At 38.3% G+C, this 19,803-nt stretch overlaps 1 protein-coding gene across 1 annotated transcript; it reads left to right on the top strand.

Annotated features, from left to right (window-relative positions):
- The first annotated feature begins 5,550 nt into the window (after positions 1 to 5,550).
- Positions 5,551 to 8,224, top strand: LOC145070070 (putative phytol kinase 2, chloroplastic). Its single transcript, XM_079016992.1, has 7 exons — positions 5,551 to 5,736; positions 5,956 to 6,129; positions 6,749 to 6,816; positions 6,898 to 7,029; positions 7,159 to 7,274; positions 7,538 to 7,652; positions 7,938 to 8,224. Exons 2-7 carry the CDS (start codon positions 5,995 to 5,997, stop codon positions 8,116 to 8,118), a joined length of 747 nt encoding a protein of 248 aa, XP_078873118.1. The 5' UTR covers positions 5,551 to 5,736; positions 5,956 to 5,994; the 3' UTR covers positions 8,119 to 8,224.
- Positions 8,225 to 19,803: the final 11,579 nt, after the last annotated feature.

The raw sequence follows: 19,803 nt of genomic DNA, 5'->3' as shown, positions 1-19,803 counted from the left end.
TGTAGCCATAGCATTCACCAGGTTGGTAGATAGTGTTAGGGTGTTGTAAGTCTACGGGTGTAGCCGTAGCATTCACCATGCAGTCAGAGAGTGTTAGAGTGTTGTAAGTCTGCGCGTGTAGCCGTAGCATTCACTAGCAGCCAGATAGTATTAGAGTGTTGTAAGTCTGCGGGTGTAGCCGTAGCATTCACTAGCAACCAGATAGTATTAGAGTGTTGTAAGTCTATGGGTGTAGTCGTAGCATTCACTAGCAGCTAGATAGTGATAGAGTGTTGTAAGTCCGCGGGTGTAGCCGTAGCATTCACTAGGATGATAGATGGCATGAGCGTGTTGTTAGAATGCGGAAGGAACAGTAGTACCCACCAGTTCGGGTGCAATAGTGAGGATATGGAAATCCAGATATTAGATTTCGGTATTACCCAGATGGATTAGCTCTGGTTGAGCCAGTGATAAGACTGTACGAACACCACTATAGTTATGAGATCATGGAAGTAATGGACTGCTTAAGGGCGTTTGTGATGAAAGGCTACCATTGGTTAGGTAGCGATTACTTTTAGTCTCGGATTGGATGATGACAGGATGCGACGCATGGACCTGATCGGTTAGATCAGGAGGTTGTTAGAGCCATAGTGGCATGATAACTAGTGGCAATTAGTTCCAGAGAAGGATTTCGTTCAGAAGTCGTCTGAGACGACTAAGTAGGGAGTCCTTTGGCTCCGCAGCCAGGTGGAAACCCAATATTTTAGAGGATTGGCAAGCGAATTGAGACCCAGGAGGTCTCAGTAGCTTTTGGTAAGCAGCTATGTAGCAGCGTATACTGCTTCAGGCAATTCAGTGTTCGGGCAGTTTCAACGTTTGGTCAGTGATAGTATGTGTGTTTTAGTTGCATATGTGCATGGAATAGCTGGTTTATTGGGGAGTGACAAGTCACCCACAATGGGAGTAGCTAAGGCTTAGCCGAGAATATGTGATCTGCAGAGGTAATTGGGTTTGTGACCCAGGTTTATGGTGGGAACCACATGTTATCAGAAGTTAAGTAGTTAGTTAAGGAATGAACAAACTAGATTCATCAATAATGATTCAGTATGAGTGGTCTGTCAGGGAAACAGACTATCTCAAGACAGTAGATTTCAGACGAAGTAGATGTGAACTTGTTGTGAGGAATTCGTTCACCTGCGGATTTTAGGGCTTTACGAGGATTGGTCATGGCTACCTTGGGAAGGCTAGGGCGTGGCCAGGTTGGTGACCATGCTACTAGAGTGGTTGGGCGAGTAAGGAATGATTTCGAGGACGAAATCTAATTTAAGTGGGGGAGAGTTGTAACACCCTGTTTATTTATTAGATAAATAAATAAATTAATGAACGAATATAAGCCCTAAAATAAATAATTATATAGCAAGGTGTTGCTTCCGGGAGCCGAACGATATAATTTAAACTTTCGGGGTTAAAAGGGTAATTTCAGGACTTATGTTGAATAGATTTTGGGGGTTTAGGGGCTGAATGGTAATTTATGGGCCTTAATTGAGAAGAATGAGAGAAGGAGGGACTGAAATCATTAATATGGTTGAAGTTTGGAGATTAGACGGGAGTTTATAACCCTTCACCTTACCACTCTCAAACCCTAACCCTAATACATGTTGCAGCCGTCACCTCTTCACCCTTATACCCCCTTCCACCTCCGGCGCCGCCAGCCATCGAAACACCACCACCCGTGACGCTGTTCTTCCGACCAATTGAGCCACCAAGTGAGCGGAACACTACCGTGTTGTTTTGTTGCCGGCGAGAATGCCCACTTCCATATCCTCCTTGCTGACGAGAACAAGGCTGTTGTAGTAGCCGTCTACGCCGCCTCCCTCGTCTGTAAAGCCAGAGAAACGAGACCACGGTGGGGCCGCCATATCAGTCGACGACGAGGCAGGGAGACGCCAACCGCCACTATTGCATTGATGTTGCCGCCGCTCCTCCGTCATCTCTTTTCCTCTGCCGATGTCGTCTTCTACAGACGAACGAAGTCCATCACCGACGCTACCCAGATCGATCTTCGCCATCTCCTGCCCGACAGTCACCGACGAAGCCGCTATAGCGGATTCCACCGTCGCCGACCTTCTCCTTCACGTCCGAGGTGTCGCTGTGTGGTGGGTGCTCGTGCTTCATGTGTGTGTGCGTTTGTTGGCTGACCGGACATTGATAAAGCCACCATGACAGCCAACCATGGTGGCTGCCGCCATTTTGTTCTCTGCCACCTTCGACCACCGTGTGTGGGGTGGCTGTGGGTACATTTTGGTGTGTGCATGTTTATCCCGAGGGAGTGTAGTATGGAGTATTCGTTGGTCGGAAAATCCAAGATAGACCCCACCGCCACCACCACGACGTGGTGGCTGCCGCCACGTGGTACCGTGGGCCGCCATTAGGTTGTTGTATATGTGCTTGTATTAGTGTGTGTGTGTGTGTGATTATTTGGGGTTTTAGCATTGTAAAATGTAACCGGAAAGAAAAATAATGAAAAGAAACTCAAACCACCACCGTGAGGTGGTAGCTGCCTTCTCCTACCGCCACCGACCGCCGTGTCGGGTGGCGGTGCGCTTTGCCTCTTGTGATAGATTCGTTTGGGGTGCTAGAAAGCCTAATGGGCTCAAAGGAGCTCTAATGGGCCCAAGGAAGCTTAATGGACTCTAATGGACCCAATAAGAACCCATATGGGCTTAATAAGATTTTAGTGGGCTTATTAGGCCCAATAAAGCCCTAATTGACATAAAAGGCCAACAAATTAATAAATGGGCTAATATTTGGATTGGAAAACCCTAATGCCAATGAAACCCCAACTTTAAGAATTAATCAAGGCACACGGGAATTATTTAATAACTTGAGATATTAAATAATAATCATTGGCGAAAATTAATCTAAGCAATATTGGATTTAATGGATTAAGTCCTTAATGGGTTAAGTAGGAAACTTAACCCTAATCATCATTTTATGTGAAACCCTAATTTCACTTGGGTTATTGTTGGGCCCTTCTATTGGGCCTTGATGATTGCGTTATTAATGGGCCTAGGGTAAGGCCCATGTAAGGGGTTTGGGTCCAATTTGGAAAATTGGCCCATAGATGGGCCATAGTTTGGGCCTTAATGATTATATGATGTTGGGCTTTAGAGGAGACCATGTATAGGCCTAGGCCCAATTTGGAAAATTGGGCCATATGTTGGGCTTTGATTCCTAATGGACTTTGGGCCTATGGATTGGGCCTTGGGCTTGAATAAAGCCAAGCTTGGAGTAATATAGTAATTATCCAAGTATGTACTCATGGTTATGTAGTGGAACCCAAGTATTAATTGGGTATTATTTTGGTGTTGACAGTTCGGGAATCTGTCAGCCAGCAGCTGGGGTCGAGTCTACAGGACTTTAGCAGTGTGGGATTGTGTCTACGGGACTTCAGCAGTGTGAGGTGAGTTACCTTCCAGTAGCGGTGGGTCTATGGCCACAATGCCGGCCCACCAGTAGGAGTTGTATGTTAGATGATTGTCTTTGTGATATCATTTAGGTTTGCTACTACCTGATATGTTATATGATGGCATGATATGTTATATGTGATAGTAGTAGAGTTCGGTTGTTAAGACCAAAGGGTAGGTCAGACACCCCAAATATGTCTGACATTATGTGATGATATGTTTATATGCTGGCATGATATGTTCAAGGTTGTAAAAATCGCTCGGCGGTAGCTCGGCGGTCGACTGGGGTCAAGCGATTAATCGGTTTGGCGGGGATTAATCGGAGGATTAATCGGGGACCATAAATTAGAAATAAAACTATTTTAAAACTTAATATATCCTAAAAAAATATAGTATTTGAAAATTTCAAATTTTGAAATTTTGAAATTTTGAAATATTTGGTATAATATTTGAAATTTGAAGTTTTGAAAATTTTGGTATAATATTTGAAAATTTGAAAATTTGAAAATTTGAATTTTTTAAAATCTTCCCGCCAAGGACCGCCGAGGACCGCCTAGCCCGAGTTTGACCGATATTGACCAATTTCTGCCTAGCACCCCTATTCGTAATCAGTTGCAGACCGCCTAGCGCCTAGGCGCCGCCTAGGCCGATATTTACAACACTGGATATGTTATATGTGATAGTCGTAGTATGAGGGGAATAGTCCCCAAGTTCGGTTGTTAGGACCGAAGGGCAGTTCGGACACCCTAGATATGTCTGATAGTATGTTTATGTTATGATATATGTTATAGTAGCAGTAGGGGGTGGAATAGTCCCCGAGGGTTGGTTGTTAGGACCGACGGGTAGGTCAGCACCCCAGAATGGCTTGACAAGGGTAGGTCAGCATCCCAGAATGGCTTGATACGGGTAGGTCGGCACCCCAAAATGGCTGTACCGGGTAGGTCGGGCACCCCAGAAATGCCCGGCAGTATGTATGCTATGTGATTGTTTGGTATGTGGTATGATGGGGGAACTCACTAAGGTTTGTGTTTACGGTTTTCAGTTTTGGTTTCAGGTACTTCGTGTTTAAAGGAAAGGAGTCAGCTTGATCGCAGCGCATCACACTATGGTTTTCCGCACATGAGATCTTTGGGTATTACACTCTGATATTGTTTTATGATAACACGTTTGATTATTTCTACTTTGGTTTTGACATGACATGATATTATAAATGTTTTATTACACTATTGGTTTTATAATGACGTATTTAAAAATGAAAATTTTGGCCTGTATTTTTGAGATGTTTCAATATATATATATATATATATATATATATATATATATATATATATATATATATATATATATATATATATATATATATATATATATATATAATGGTTAAAATAAAAATAAAGTATTTCTATTCACAATTTGAATTATTCCATTCTATTGTCTTTTCTCCGTATTGTCAATTAAAAACCTAATATATCCTTCTCTCTTTGTTGATTTCATTGACATACCAATTGCTTCCTTGTGTTTTTCTCCATATTTGTAAATAAGCCTTCTACCCTCAAATTCTAAGATAACACAAGTTGTGATACCTCATATCTTGTTTCTAACTTTCAACCTTTTTGGTTGGTACCTTGTTTAGTATATGTGTGCTTGTTTTAAGTGCATAACTCCAAAATGTTATCATAATTGTTGTCAAACTTTAAAATATTCTTCACCTTGACACACTAACTTGTGTCACTTACATTCTTACTTAATACTTAATCTTTAGCACGGTTGATCCGTTATGAAAAATAAAAATAAACTCATATATATATATATATATATATATATATATATATATATATATATATATATATATATATATATATATATATATATATACCATTGATACTATGACAAATTAGATTAGTGATTATGACAAAATTATGTTTTTGTTTTTGTTTTTCTATTTTATGTTTCGTGTGCTAATAGTATTTTTTATTTTTTCTCACCAAAAAGCTTATATTTTTAAAATAGTTTAAGTTAAAGGTACTTTTTTTTTTTGTAATTGTATTGTACATTTAACAAAAGATAAAATCGAGTGACATGTTCTGATGTTTTTTCACTTCAAAATGTTAGAAACCACAAGCGTACAAAATTCTATTTAGAAACAAACATCTCTCTTTCTTCCCTGTAAAATGAAATCAAGAACAACTGCACTTACATCTTTCATTCCTATAAATAGGCTGAAAAACTGATATCGATCAAACGGTCTCCGCAGATTTGATATGCCTCGTAATACCCAAATTCAAGAAAGGTAAGCTCCGATTCCCTTTTTTGTTTTTGTTTTTCTTTTCAAGATTCTAAAACCCCCCTTTTTTTCGAACAAAAATTTATGACTTTATGTCATTCTATCTTGCTCTTGTTGAACTGACGCTGGAATTTTCCCTCCAATATTCAATGATTATCAAATACAGTTCTACATCCCAACTCTCAAATTTTCAACTAATTTACCTCCAATTTTGCATTCCGGTAGTTAAATCCCGAATTGGGTCGTCGGAGAATAAGGTCAAACATGACCGGTGGACAGATATTTTTGACAGAGTCTCCCCTCGCGAGAGATCTTTGCGCATTGGCTTTCTCCACCTGTTTCGCACTCTCTTTGCTTCGAATCTTTGAAGAAACTGCAAAAAGAGGGGTTTTCCACAAGGTGAGCCTTCTACTCTTCTCTAATTAATTACGCAATTCATTTCAAATAGATTTGTTAAAAGTACCGAATAATAAAATATTCATCCTCTTGTAGAAAAAAAAAATATTTCCTTTTTCCCATTTGGGTACGTTTCAGTTTAGTTCTTGATGCAATGATCTTACTTCCTCGTAAGGAGTCCAATTTTGACTTTTACTTGAAGTCAAACTACATTTCAACTCAAATTCAATGTAGATTTGAGCTTTGAAACTGTATTAGAATCTATGATATGTATGGATAGAATTCCGTTGGCTATAAATCTACCACAAAACCCATAACCAAAATTTCGCATTTGCAAATTGATAGGGTTGATTTCATCGATAAAATGCAGGTTAAATTCATAATCAGTTCCTCTAAAGTTCACTTTTGAGTCATTTTGGATTCAAACACTCCAAAATCGAGTAGATCTAGATATAAATCCTACAAATTTCAACCTTGTGTTGGTTTGTTGTTCAAATTAAAAAATCATTTCTTTATATAATTAAGTAAAAAAGTACCATTTTTATCCATTACAACCTGTTTTTATATCTGTACTGTATTTCTTACCAAACTGGGCAATAAAATTGTTTTCTTTCTTTATCAGAAACTAAACAGGAAGCTCGTGCATGTGACAATTGGGCTAGCGTTCATGTTATGCTGGCCTCTTTTCAGGTAACAACACGACAACAAAAACAAAAAGGACATTTTTGTCATTTCACATATGATGATAAATTTACCTTTACATTATCACAGTTCAGGCAGTCAAGGAGCATTCATGGCGGCTGTTGTTCCAGGAGTCAACATAGTGAAAATGTTTCTTATCGGAAATGGAATAGTGAAAGATGAGGCCACGGTTGTATCTATGAGCAGATTTGGAGACTACAGGTTTTTTTTTGAACTATCAATTAATTAAATATTTAAGTGATACATAATATAACATATCATAATCCTATTAATTAATTATCAACCAATTAAATATTTTTGACTTTTTTAATTTGTTTCTTTATGTACTAGGGAACTTCTTAGGGGTCCGTTGTATTATGCTTGTACAATCACATTGTGTTGTGCAGTTTACTGGCGGACGTCCCCTATTGCCATTGCTGCCATGTGCAATCTTTGCGCCGGAGATGGTAATTATTCTTTTCTAAAATTACGAGGATTGTAAGGGCATTAACGTCTTTTACGTAAAAAAAATAGGGAGCGAATCCCTGTCCCACCTTTAGGCGTGACAAAGAATACACTTTTTGTCCCACTGACATATGTCAGTGTCACAGTTTTTGTCTCATTGACATACATCAATCAGTGTCACAGTTTTTGTCTCATTGACATACATCAATCAGTGTCACAGTTTTTGTCCCATTGACATCAGTCTAAGTTCTGGTTGTTGCTGCAGGCTTTGCTGACATTATTGGAAGGAGGTTTGGAAAGAAGAAGCTTCCTTATAATACCGATAAATCTTATGCGGGGACCATTGCCATGGCACTTGCTGGTTTCATTGCATCTGTCGGGTAATTTTTTGTAATCTCTATCTCTTTTTTTTTTTTTTTTTTTTTGCAAATAATGTCTAGTGTCAAAAGAAATGCAATATTTGGTGTTTGAAAACGATAGGAGAAAAGAGCGGCATACGTTAAAAAATGCTGGAAAATATGAAAAATGCCAACTTTATAAAAAGTTTTGGACTTAAGTGGGGAAAGTCTCCACTTTTTCTATCAAATCATTCTTTTTTCCTTAAGTAAAAAAGAAACACCCATATAATGTTATTAAATAAATACTAATATTGTTGATATGTATAGGTACATGTACTATTTCTCGATTTTTGGGTTTGTTGAGAATAGTTTTGAAATGGTGAGGGGGTTCTTGGTTGTGTCTCTTACAAGCGCATTGGTTGAGTCCCACCCGATAAGCACCACATTGGATGACAATCTCACAGTGCCTCTTGCCTCATTGTTGATAGGAACTTTTGTATTCTCATAAATATATGTTGAAAAGAGTGATTTTGTGTTGTAAAATGTTACTTCCATTGTAGTTTTTTACTCTTTTATGTGGAATAAAATTTGCATCTATAAATGTACCTTAATAATGGTTTAAATCATAGAAATATTCTTGTGTAATGGCACTTGATAGTGATGTTATACTACTAGATTCAGTTTACATTAAGACTTTGTTAATACCTAAAACAACGTATTACTTTTATTTTTAGTTTTTCATTTGTAGTACGTACGTTGTTTACCATTGATCCTTTCTGTAAAGGCGTACTTTGAACTTTATATTGTTTTAACTATGTATTTTGAGTTAAATGCCTAAATGACAATATACTCTTCGCTTTTTACTGTTTAAAGAACATTTATTATTATTATTATTTTTAAAACTCAACAAATGTCCATTTGCATGGATTTTCATCAATGAAATTGATGTAGACCACTTGCCTTAATACTCATGATTTCATTAATTTAATACTGGATTTCAAATTTAGATGCATTAAAGCGCGATCCACCATTGATAGGGCTCGAAACATTCATCTAAGCATCCTGACTTTAAATTTGATAAAATTAAAGGTGTTAGCATCATAATTTGTACTTGGCAACATCAAACATGAATACAAATCGTGATAGAAAAATGGAATTCAACAATTATCTTCGAATTAAAAAAAAAACACTTAATTATGAAATTCAATTTTGGAGAGATTCCTAACATTGTACCTTAACTAACAAATGATAACATGGATTAACTACCTCCCAAGCTTTTCCTTGAAGATTTTGACATATAATCACCAAAATGCTCTTTAATAATGCTTCCAACTTCACCATTTCCATCTTTCCGTATTTGGCAAGTTTAGTTCCTTTACTTTCTAATTTTTGACTTTCTTCCAAAAAGACACCAACCTATCACTTTTACCTTGACAAATCTTTCTTAATCCAAGAAGTTTAAGATGTTAACAATTTATGTTCGAAATATAGTTATGCGAATAAAGTCAATGATCATACTAAAACTTCCATGATTGGCAATGTTAAATATGACTCGAGCATTTGAAGCATTTGGAACACTTGGAACTCAATGGATCACTTGGGGTTTTTGGAGCATGTGAGAAAGGAATGGATCACCTGAGAAAGGAATCAATATCCTAACAAAGGAATGGATCACGTGACACTGGAACGAATCTTCTAAAAGGGATATGGAGCACCTGGAAATGGAATGGAGCATCCCGGTGTATGGATGCACCATCTGCGACATCCTGTGTTTGGATGTGCCACTTAGAAGGCAAGGTGCGCTACTATTGGAACTTGATATACCACGAAGTAAGTTGATATGCCACGAAGTGACTTGATATGCCACGAAGTGACTTGATATGCCATCAAGTGAGATGATATGCCACCAAGTGACTGTATATTCCATTCATGAGGTGGATGTGCCATTGTGGAGTGGATGTGCCAAATTGGAGTCTAGATATGACAACCTTGGAGAGGATGTGCCATCCCTTGATCAAGATGCGCAATCATCATGCTTGATGCGCCATCTTGATGCAAGGATATGTCACTTGGTTCCTTGATATGCCAAGGTATCCCTTGATGAGTTGTATGCTATGAAGTCCCCTATAATGCTCAAGATTGTTCAAGGAAGCTCAGAAGTTGAAGATGCTCTTGGATATTGCTTGATGCACCACCATGATGATTAATATTGTAACGTCCCAAAAATTGTAAGATAAAAATTTCATTTTTAGTTCAACCATAAACACCATTTAACGATTTCAATCATTTAAAGTAATCAGAGTAATTAGTTATTAGAGTACACATTCCCAAAATTATAATGTGTGGAACCATACATGCAGAGACATGTAGAAAACTAACATCCTAATCATAATAAATCATGGGACGGCATTGGTGCCTTTGACCCACTAAACACAATGAGGAAACTCACCTCACAATGCTGAATATCTTAGATAAAAGTTCGGACTGATACGGAAAAATCCCCGTGCTAGCCTCATCAAATAATACCGAATTAATAATTGGTCAACAGCCCATAGATGGAATCCTAGTCCAATTGTCCAACACTAAGGATAAAAGTTCATTTTACCCCTTCCCCCATTTGGCCTAAAATCCAAGGCCCAAACTAATAGTACCAAAAGCCCAATATGGCCTAACTTCCAAATTGGGCCAAAAACCATCATGGGCCTAATCCAATAAGGCTCAAATTCCTAAAAGACACCTAAAGCTACAAAGGGACCCAAACACAAGAACGTGCAAAGATAGAAAAATAGGGCCCAACAAGGCCCAAAAGCCTAAAATCACATTTCACATCGTGACCAGTCCTTGGTCACGTCATGAGAGTTCACCCGATCTGATCCCAACTCATCACGACTCAACCTATCCAACTCAGTCAAGGAATGACACCTGAGCTGACCTCGTGACGTAGACAGCCTTTCCTCATGTCGTGAGCACCATTAAGCTCATCAAATATAGGATCAATTGCTTCTCACATCGTGAGACCTTGTATTTCACATCGTAAGAACACTATGAGGCCAAAAATTCAACTTTTAAGTCCTTAATCAATTAAGCCTTGAAATCTAACATCCTAGAAGGTCGCATAACCTTTTAATACATTAGAAATTCGATGCTTTTAAAACATATATGTCTAATACATGTCTAGATCTCATTTAGGCCCAAAGTTGAAGAAAAGATATCCAACTTTCATGCAACGCTCCAAAACTCAACCATTTTTTAGATATAAACTCCAAGACTCTCTTTAGGTCCTCTTAACCTATAAAGATGCCAAATTTATGGTTTCCATTCATTCAACATGCTTAATCAAGAAGAAAATTAGGACAAAACTGTGACAACCCGAAATTTCTATTCTGTACAATCAATATCAAGTCAATAGAAGTTAGAACATTAAATTTTCAGACTTTTGGTATAAGTTTGAGTATTTCAGGATTTACACTTAAAGATGATATCAGGATAGAGGATGCACTAGGGTTTTGTGCAACTCTGTTATTCCAAAGCTTCATGATATTAGAGTTCAATGCCTGAATAAAATATTTTCTGCCAAAAACCCCAGGAGTATATATATGATTCTGAGCCATATTTATTCATTTGTTACATTTCCAACTAGAGAAAACCCGAATTCTCTCTCAAGGATCTTCACCCGATCACCCCCAATTGTAAGTACTTCAACCTAGAGTGTATTTAAGTGTAATATATGCCTTGATAACATGAAAAGTCAGCCAAAACACCAAGGAAATGGTGTTCACGGCCCAAGATCTTCTTGGACCGTGAACACTAATTTTGAGGGCAAAAGTGTGCCCAATGTCCCTCCAAACCTTGGAACTGAACCTAGAGACTACCCATGACTTGTTTAAACCTCAAAAACATTAAGAAACAAGGGCTAGAAGTGAGTTCATGGCCAAGGATGTTCTTGGGCCATGAACTCCGTTTGATGGTGCCAAAATGCCCTAAATGCCTTCCTTAAGCCAAGAGACTAGCCTAGCACTTTACCTTGATGTGTTTAGGACTTAAAGCAATGAAAATACCATCACCCATAGGTGTTTACGGCCGCAAACACTTGTCAAAGTGGTCCATGGGCCGTAAACTCAAGTTAGGGGTGTTTTGATGCCACACCTATTTCCTAAGGCTTAGACTTGAATTTAGGATGCTTCCTTATGACCTTTAGGACCCTCATAAACATAAATGGCCATGAGTTTACAGTTGTAAACTCATTAAGGCCGTGAACTCCTCAAAAACTCCAAAGAAGGTGGTCTTCCTCATCCTAGGGTAGAGCTAAGGTCCCTAAATCATTCCCTAGCCTTCAAACTAGCACTTACACATGAGTAGCCATGAGTTTACGGCCGTAAAATCCTTTGGGCCGTAAACCCATGGTAGTAAACTCATGTGAGTGCCATTCTACCTTCCTATGTTGAATCACATGTGATTCCAACACTTGGTCAAGGTGTTTCCTAGTCCCGGAAGGTGTTTCCTTTCATATAGTTGTTATAAACACTATATTCATGTCAATGTGTGTCCTTATATGTTATTTAGGACTTACTGTGTCTCGGGACTTCATTCGTGGAACTTCTCATCCTTACACGCATACCCGTTTGAATCACCCACATCAGGTGAGTTCATACCCCGTAATGAATCATTTAATTATTTAAACTGTTTTAAGGGGGGGGGGGTGAGGGGATACAGGTTGAACACAATGATAATTGTGTAAATGTTTATTGTTAAACATCTTACAAAATGTTACTTATGTTAATTATAAGCTGTCAAAACATTTCAAAACTCGTTTAAAGTTATGTTACTTGATAGTTATACAAAACTCCGTTTGTAAAGTAAAAGCATAACTTAGTAGAGAAATGAGTCCTTTCAGTAACAGTCTAAGTAGAGCATTAGTAAACTATTATAGGTATAGTTTAGGAGAATGCTATTCATTACTTCTAGTACAATGAAGCACACAAGAAATCAATACCAGAACAGAACAAACGGTGAAGAGAATCAAACAATACCAGAACAGAACATAACAAACAAGTTAGGTTGCTATAGCATGAGAAAACACAGACAGGATCTAAATATACCAATGAATCACTAACGCATTAGTGATAGTTATATTGGGTATACATGATCATATAACTTTAATGTGAATTACATGGCTTGTAAGAAATTGCTGAGGTCGCGTTTGGTTCCCTTAATCTCTTTACATTGAGAGCGTTTAGTAGGGGTTCTAGGTTTCACATTATGACCGTAATAAGACAAATATCTCTTCAGGTTATTAGTACATCCGCATGTCATTATAAATGACCTCTGTCTACTTACTTCTCCCATTACTTTCATAAAGTGTCGGTACCACTTGAACGTTGATCTATTTTCTAGTCAAGATAGATATAAACTAGGAAGAAAATAGTTTTACATTCGACAAAGGAACAGTCGGGTTCAACACAGAACAGAAGACGCCTTGGTAGAAGGCTACGATTAAAGGTTAGGATCAAAATGCTAGCCTTATGATTTCTTAATGTATACACTATAGGATACATATATACTAATAGATTACGACAGCTAATAGGATGTGTGCTCTTCGCTTCACTTTCTGTTCTCGTTGGATTGTGGGCTTAGACTGAGGTCACCCAACCTATTATCTACCCGAATCTATATATATCTATGCTTAGTATACATTAAGTCATCATAAGGGTACCAGGTATGGATCAGGTCATAGGACACAGAGTCAACACATAGTTTTTCTAGTACAAAACTTACTTCTCAAAGTCATTATTTTTGGTATACAAAACTAGAGATTTTCCAGATAAGGGCTTAATCCATTTTATTAAGCCAATACAGTTTTAGAGACTTTAAGTGAGTAACTCTATAACGCCTTAGTTTATACACCATGTTTATATGTAAAACTAATATCCAATAGATAGTTAAATGTGTGTTTTCCGCCTTACTTCTTGTTCCCGTTGGATTGTGGGATTAGGGCAGATTCACCCAGTTAACTTTCTACCCGATATCAAATTATATATAGCAGTATAAACAAAGCTAGTATAAAAGTAGTCACCATAGTCATTATTTTATCATAAGAAATATAGGTTTTCTTAGAAGAACTCTTCATTAGATATAAAGGAACCATTACAAATAACTCCATGAGTAACAAGTGAATACACCATGGTTATATATGACAACGACCTAACAACCAATGGAATGTGTGCTATCCGGCTTACTTTCTGTTCCCTGTTGGGTTGTGAGCTTAGGGCAGATGCGCACAATCGATTGTTTGTTTACTCAGAGTATATATAACTTGTACCCACTAAGTACGCATAGGAAGGCTTGTAGTGTCATTTTACTTAACATCCATTCAAGTAGGAAATATAGGATTTTCTAGAGGAACAGGCGTACATTTCAAAACAGAACTTAAAACTTACATCACTTGTGCATATACATTTTCAACCACATTTTACAGCTTATTCACATCACTAAAATCTTATGAACTCACCAGCTTAATTGCTCTGATAACTCCAATACCTTCTCCACAAATCGATGCAACAACTCTGAACGCTGCAGTGACCGCGGCCGTGGCAACAGCCATGGATCAATATCACCCCATTAGTACAAGTAGAGGTGAAACGCCTACTGATTCTACTCAAAGTGAAGTCCCGATGCGCCAGGGATAGTTCTCCTACAAGGACTTCACCAGATGCCAACCATTGTCCTTTAATGGGACTGAAGGAGTCAGTGCTATCATGCAATGGTTCGAGAAAACCGAGTCGGTTTTCGAAATGTGTTTATGCCCAGAAGGAAACAAAGTGAAGTTTGCTGCATGCACCTTCTCTGGCAAGGCCCTAACATGGTGGAACAACCATGTTAATTCACTGACCCTATCAGTAGCAAACTCAATAGGTTGGGAAAACCTAAAAGAGTTAATGCGGGAAGAATATTGCCCGTTAGGCAAGACTCAAAAACTGGAACAAGAGCTGTGGGATCTCACTATGGTCGGCTCAGACATAGTGACCTACACGGACCGGTTCATCGAACTAGCAGCTCTATGCCCCGAGATGATTACCTCAGAGAGCAAGAAGATAGAAAGATACATTTGGGGTCTGACTGCTCTGACCGAAGGAAATGTGCTGTCTTCTAACCCAACCACGTTCGCTAGTGCTAAACGCTTGGCTTAGCGACTCATTGATCATGGAGTCTGCCACAGCGTAAAAGTCCCTATTCCCGAGTCATCGAGGGAAGAAGACTATAATCAGAAGTCGGGGAACAAGAGGAAGAAGAAACAAACGACACAAGACACCCCGCAAGAGCAACGAGCGAGTACTATGTACGCCGCTACGACACCTACTGCCTCCGCACCTGCCATTCGTTATGCTGGAAACCTTCCTAAGTATGGAAAATGCAACTTTCACCATACTAGAGTGTGCCGGGAAATGCAGTGTCTAAACTGCCACAGAAAGGGACACACAGTCTGTTACTGCAGGGCACCGGCTTAACCGATCTCCCAAGTCCCCGGAGCGGAAGAAAACCAAGCCTGCTATGGCTGTGGTGAGACTGGACACAATCAGAGGAACTGCCCGATAATCAAGAACTCGGACGCGGATGGACGTATTCTGATGATCACCGCATGAGAATCTACCCTAGAGTCGTCGACGAGTAGTGGTACGTTTTCTAAATAGTATTTACTTTTAAAATTAATTTATATTCATAAAGGATTAAAATTTGGGGATGACACTTAAAAGTAACTATAACAACTCACATGTTATAATAAGGTCGTAATATTCAAGAGAACTAAAGGATCCCTTAGAGAAGCTATTATGGCTCACCATATGCATCAGGGTTGTGCGCAACTGAGATGTTGCAGACTTAGAGTGAATGACTCCGCTTAGGTCCCTTTTCCTTAATTGGTTTAGGATTTGAGGCAGAGATGCTCAGTCGACTGCCTGGCTCATCTTAAGTATTCACAACTTGTATATGACGGGCGATAGTAGTGGTACCATGGGGGATCATGGTATAAAAGTATCCCTTCATTTAGTAAAGCACTTTTATTTGTATGTATGCGCACATAGCGGTACGATACATAGGAGTGTTAACTTCGAATAGAAGGCAGGAAACACGAGATCAGTTACAAGGAGTACATTGTTGAACATACTAGGAGTACAATACCAAGCATACCAGGGATACATCGTCATTTATCATACGTTTCTTTCATTTGACCAAAACTTTGTTCAGTATAGAGTCCGTTGTTCTCTTTCTTCATGAGTTGGCATGGTCCTCACCATACTGAGTTCATATATTTCTATCGCCTCGATTGGCAAGTTCTCGAAACTTTCATCTTTCATACCGAAAGTCTGACCTGAATCAAAAATTTTATCTTTCGCATTCTAAACCCCCGAAGTACTTGTGCGAAGAGTACTTTGTCCTCCGACGCCTTATTGTTAGACGTCCGCAGACCATCACGAAATACCACTCGTCCAACAGACCAAGTTCGAGCACAGAGGCTATGGACGAATACATCCCGCCTATTATTATTGAGTGTATACACGAGGGTGGTATATGAGTATGATTACACAGATCTAGTATGTGTGTTTCCGCGCTATCTCCTGTCCTCGTTGGGTTGTGGATATGGGGCAGAGTCGCACATCCGACTGTCCTACTAATCCTAATTATATACGGCTTGTATACACGAGGTAATGATAGATGGACCAAGTATGAATCCTATCAAGAACACCAGGGCAAAGTTTCCAGGTCTACGAGTGAGTATTCTACAGAGCAGAAGAGCACAACCCCAGTAGTAATGCTAAGAGAGCTAATTTCAGGACGAAATTCCTTCTAACGATGGGATGATGTGACAACCCGAAATTTCTATTATGTACAAACAATATCAAGTCAATATAAGTTAGAACATTAAATTTTCAGTCTTTTGGTATAAGTTTGAGTATTTCAGGATTTACACTTAAAGATGATATTAGGAGAGAGGATGCACTAGGGTTTTGTGCAACTATGTTATTCCAAAGCTTCATGATATTAGACTTCAATGCCTGAATAAAATATTTTCTGCCAAAAACCCCAGGAGTATATATATGATTCTGAGCCATATTTATTCATTTGTTACATTTCCAACTAGAGAAAACCCGAATTCTCTCTCAAGGATCTTCACCCGATCACCCCCAATTGTAAGTACTTCAACCTAGAGTGTATTTAAGTGTAATATATGCCTTGATAACATGAAAAATCAGCCAAAACACCAAGGAAATGGTGTTCACGGCCCAAGAACTTCTTGGACCGTGAACACTAATTTTGAGGGCCAAAGTGTGCCTAATGTCCCTCTAAACCTTGGAACTGAACCTAGAGACTACCCATGACTTTTTAAACCTCAAAAACATTAAGAAACAAGGGCTAGAAGTGAGTTCACGGCCAAGGATGTTCTTGGGATGTGAACTCCATTTTATGGTACCAAAATGCCCTAAATGCCTTCCTTATGCCAAGAGACTAGCCTAGCACTTTACCTTGATGTGTTTAGGACTTAAAGCAATCAAAATACCATCACCCATAGGTGTTTACGGCCGCAAACACTTGTCAAAGTGGTCCATGGGCCGTAAACTCAAGTTAGGGGTGTTTTGATGCCACAAACATTTCCTAAGGCTTAGACTTAAATTTAGGATGCTTCCTTATGCCCTTTAGGACCCTCATAAACATAAATAGCCATGAGTTTACGGTTGTAAAATCATTAGGGCCATGAACTCCTCAACAACTCCAAAGAAGGTGGTCTTCCTGATCCTAGGGTAGAGCTAAGGTCCCTAAATCATTCCCTAGCCTTCAAACTAGCACTTACACATGAGTAGCCATGAGTTTACGGCCGTAAACTCCTTTGGGCCGTAAACCCATGGTAGTAAACTCATGTGAGTGCCATTCTACCTTCCTATGTTGAATCACATGTGATTCCAACACTTGGTCAAGGTGTTTCCTAGTCCCGGAAGGTGTTTCCTTTCATATAGTTGTTATACACACTATGTTCATGTCAATATGTGTCCTTATATGTTATTTAGGACTTATTGTGTCTCGGGACTTCATTCTTGGAACTTCTCATCCTTACACGCATACCCGTTTGAATCACCCACATCAGGTGAGTTCATACCCCGTAATGAATCATTTAATTATTTAAACTGTTTTAAGGGGGGGGGGGGATACAGGTTGAACACAATGATAATTGTGTAAATGTTTATTGTTAAACATCTTACAAAATGTTACTTATGTTAATTATAAGCTGTCAAAACATTTCAAAACTCGTTTAAAGTTATGTTACTTGATAGTTATACAAAACTTTGTTTGTAAAGTAAAATATAACTTAGTAGAGAAATGAGTCCTTTCAGTAACAGTCTAAGTAGAGCATTAGTAAACTATTATAGGTATAGTTTAGGAGAATGTTCATTACTTCTAGTACAATGAAGCACACAAGAAATCAATACCAGAACAGAATAAATAGTGAAGAGAATTAAACAATACCAGAACAGAACATAACAAACAAGTTAGGTTGCTATAGCATGAGAACACACAGACATGATCTAATTATACCAATGAATCACTAGCGCATTAGTGATAGTTATATTGGGTATACATGATCATATAACTTTAATGTGAATTACACGACTTGTAAGAAATTGTTGAGGTTGCGTTTGGTTCCCTTAGTCTCTTTACATTGAGAGCGTTTAGTAGGGGTTCTAGGTTTCACATTATGATCGTAATAGGACAAATATGTCTTCAGGTTATTAGTACATCCGCATGTCATTATAAATGACCTCTCTGTACTTACTTCTCCCATTACTTTCATAAAGTGTCGGTACAACTTGAAAGTTGATCTATTTTCTAGTCAAGATAGATATAAACTAGGAAGAAAATAGTTTTACATTCGACAAAGGAACAGTCGGGTTCAACACAGAACAGAAGACGCCTTGGTAGAAGGCTACGATTAAAGGTTAGGATCAAAATTCTATCCTTATGCTTTCTTAATGTATACACTATAGGATACATATATACTAATTGATTCCGACAGCTAATAGGATGTGTGCTCTTCGCTTCACTTCATGTTCTCGTTGGATTGTGGGCTTGGACAGAGGTCACCCAACCTATTATCTACCTAAATCTATATATATCTATGCTTAGTATACATTAAGTCATCATAAGGGTACCAGGTATGGATCAGGTCATAGGACACATAACCAACACACAGTTTTTCTAGTACAAAACTTACTTCTCAAAGTCAGTATTTTTGGTATACAAAACTAGAGATTTCCCAGATAAGGGCTTAATCCATTTTATTATGCCAGTACAGTTTTAGAGACTTTAAGTGAGTAACTCTATAACACCTTAGTTTATACACCATGTTTATATATAAAACTAACATCCAATAGATAGTTAAATGTGTTTTTTCCGCCTTACTTCTTGTTCCCGTTGGATTGTGGGATTAGGGCAGATTCACCTAGTTAACTTTCTACCCGATATCAGATTATATATAGCAGTATAAACAAAGCTAGTATAAAAGTAGTCACCATAGTCATTATTTTATCATAAGAAATATAGGTTTTATTAAAAGAACTCTTCATTAGATATAAAGGAAGCATTACAAATAACTCCATGAGTAACAAGTGAATACACCAGGGTTATATATGACAACGACCTAACAACCAATGGAATGTGTGATATTCGCCTTACTTTCTGTTCCCTGTTGGGTTGTGAGCTTAGGGCAGATACACACAATCGATTTTTTGTTTACTCGGAGTATATATAACTTGTACCCACTTAGTACGCATAGAAAGGCTTGTAGTGTCATTTTACTTAACATCCATTCAAGTATGAAATATGGGATTTTCTAGAGGAACAGGCGTGCATTTCAAAACAGAACTTACAGCTTACATCACTTGTGTATATACATTTTCAACCACATTTTACAGCTTACTCACATCACTAAAATCTTATGAACTCACCAGCTTAATTGCTGATCAACTCTTTCAAATAACTTGTATTCTCAGGAGACTATTAGACAGGTGCTCGTGCTGGGAATTCAGAAGATGGAGCATTATAGCTTCAAGTGTTGTTTTGTTATTTGTTTATGACTTCTATGTTTTGTGAATACGTACATTGTAAACACTTTCTTTCTAAATGAAATGGCTGTTCATTACTTGCT

The sequence above is a fragment of the Lactuca serriola genome, chromosome 8 (genome assembly GCF_051521515.1).
Source record: "Lactuca serriola cultivar US96UC23 chromosome 8, Lser_US96UC23_V15, whole genome shotgun sequence".
Lineage (NCBI taxonomy): Eukaryota > Viridiplantae > Streptophyta > Magnoliopsida > Asterales > Asteraceae > Lactuca > Lactuca serriola.
The sequence above is the reverse complement of the archived record's forward strand: the minus strand, read 5'-3'. Positions and strand labels throughout refer to the sequence as shown.

Excerpts from the sequence above, each read along its gene's own strand:
- LOC145070070 (XM_079016992.1), top strand. The coding sequence starts at position 5,995 with ATGACCGGTGGACAGATATTTTTGACAGAGTCTCCCCTCGCGAGAGAT. Across the intron at positions 6,130-6,748 it reads AAAGAGGGGTTTTCCACAAG|AAACTAAACAGGAAGCTCGT; the intron begins GTGAGCCTTCTA and ends TTTCTTTATCAG. Across the intron at positions 7,275-7,537 it reads CAATCTTTGCGCCGGAGATG|GCTTTGCTGACATTATTGGA; the intron begins GTAATTATTCTT and ends TTGTTGCTGCAG.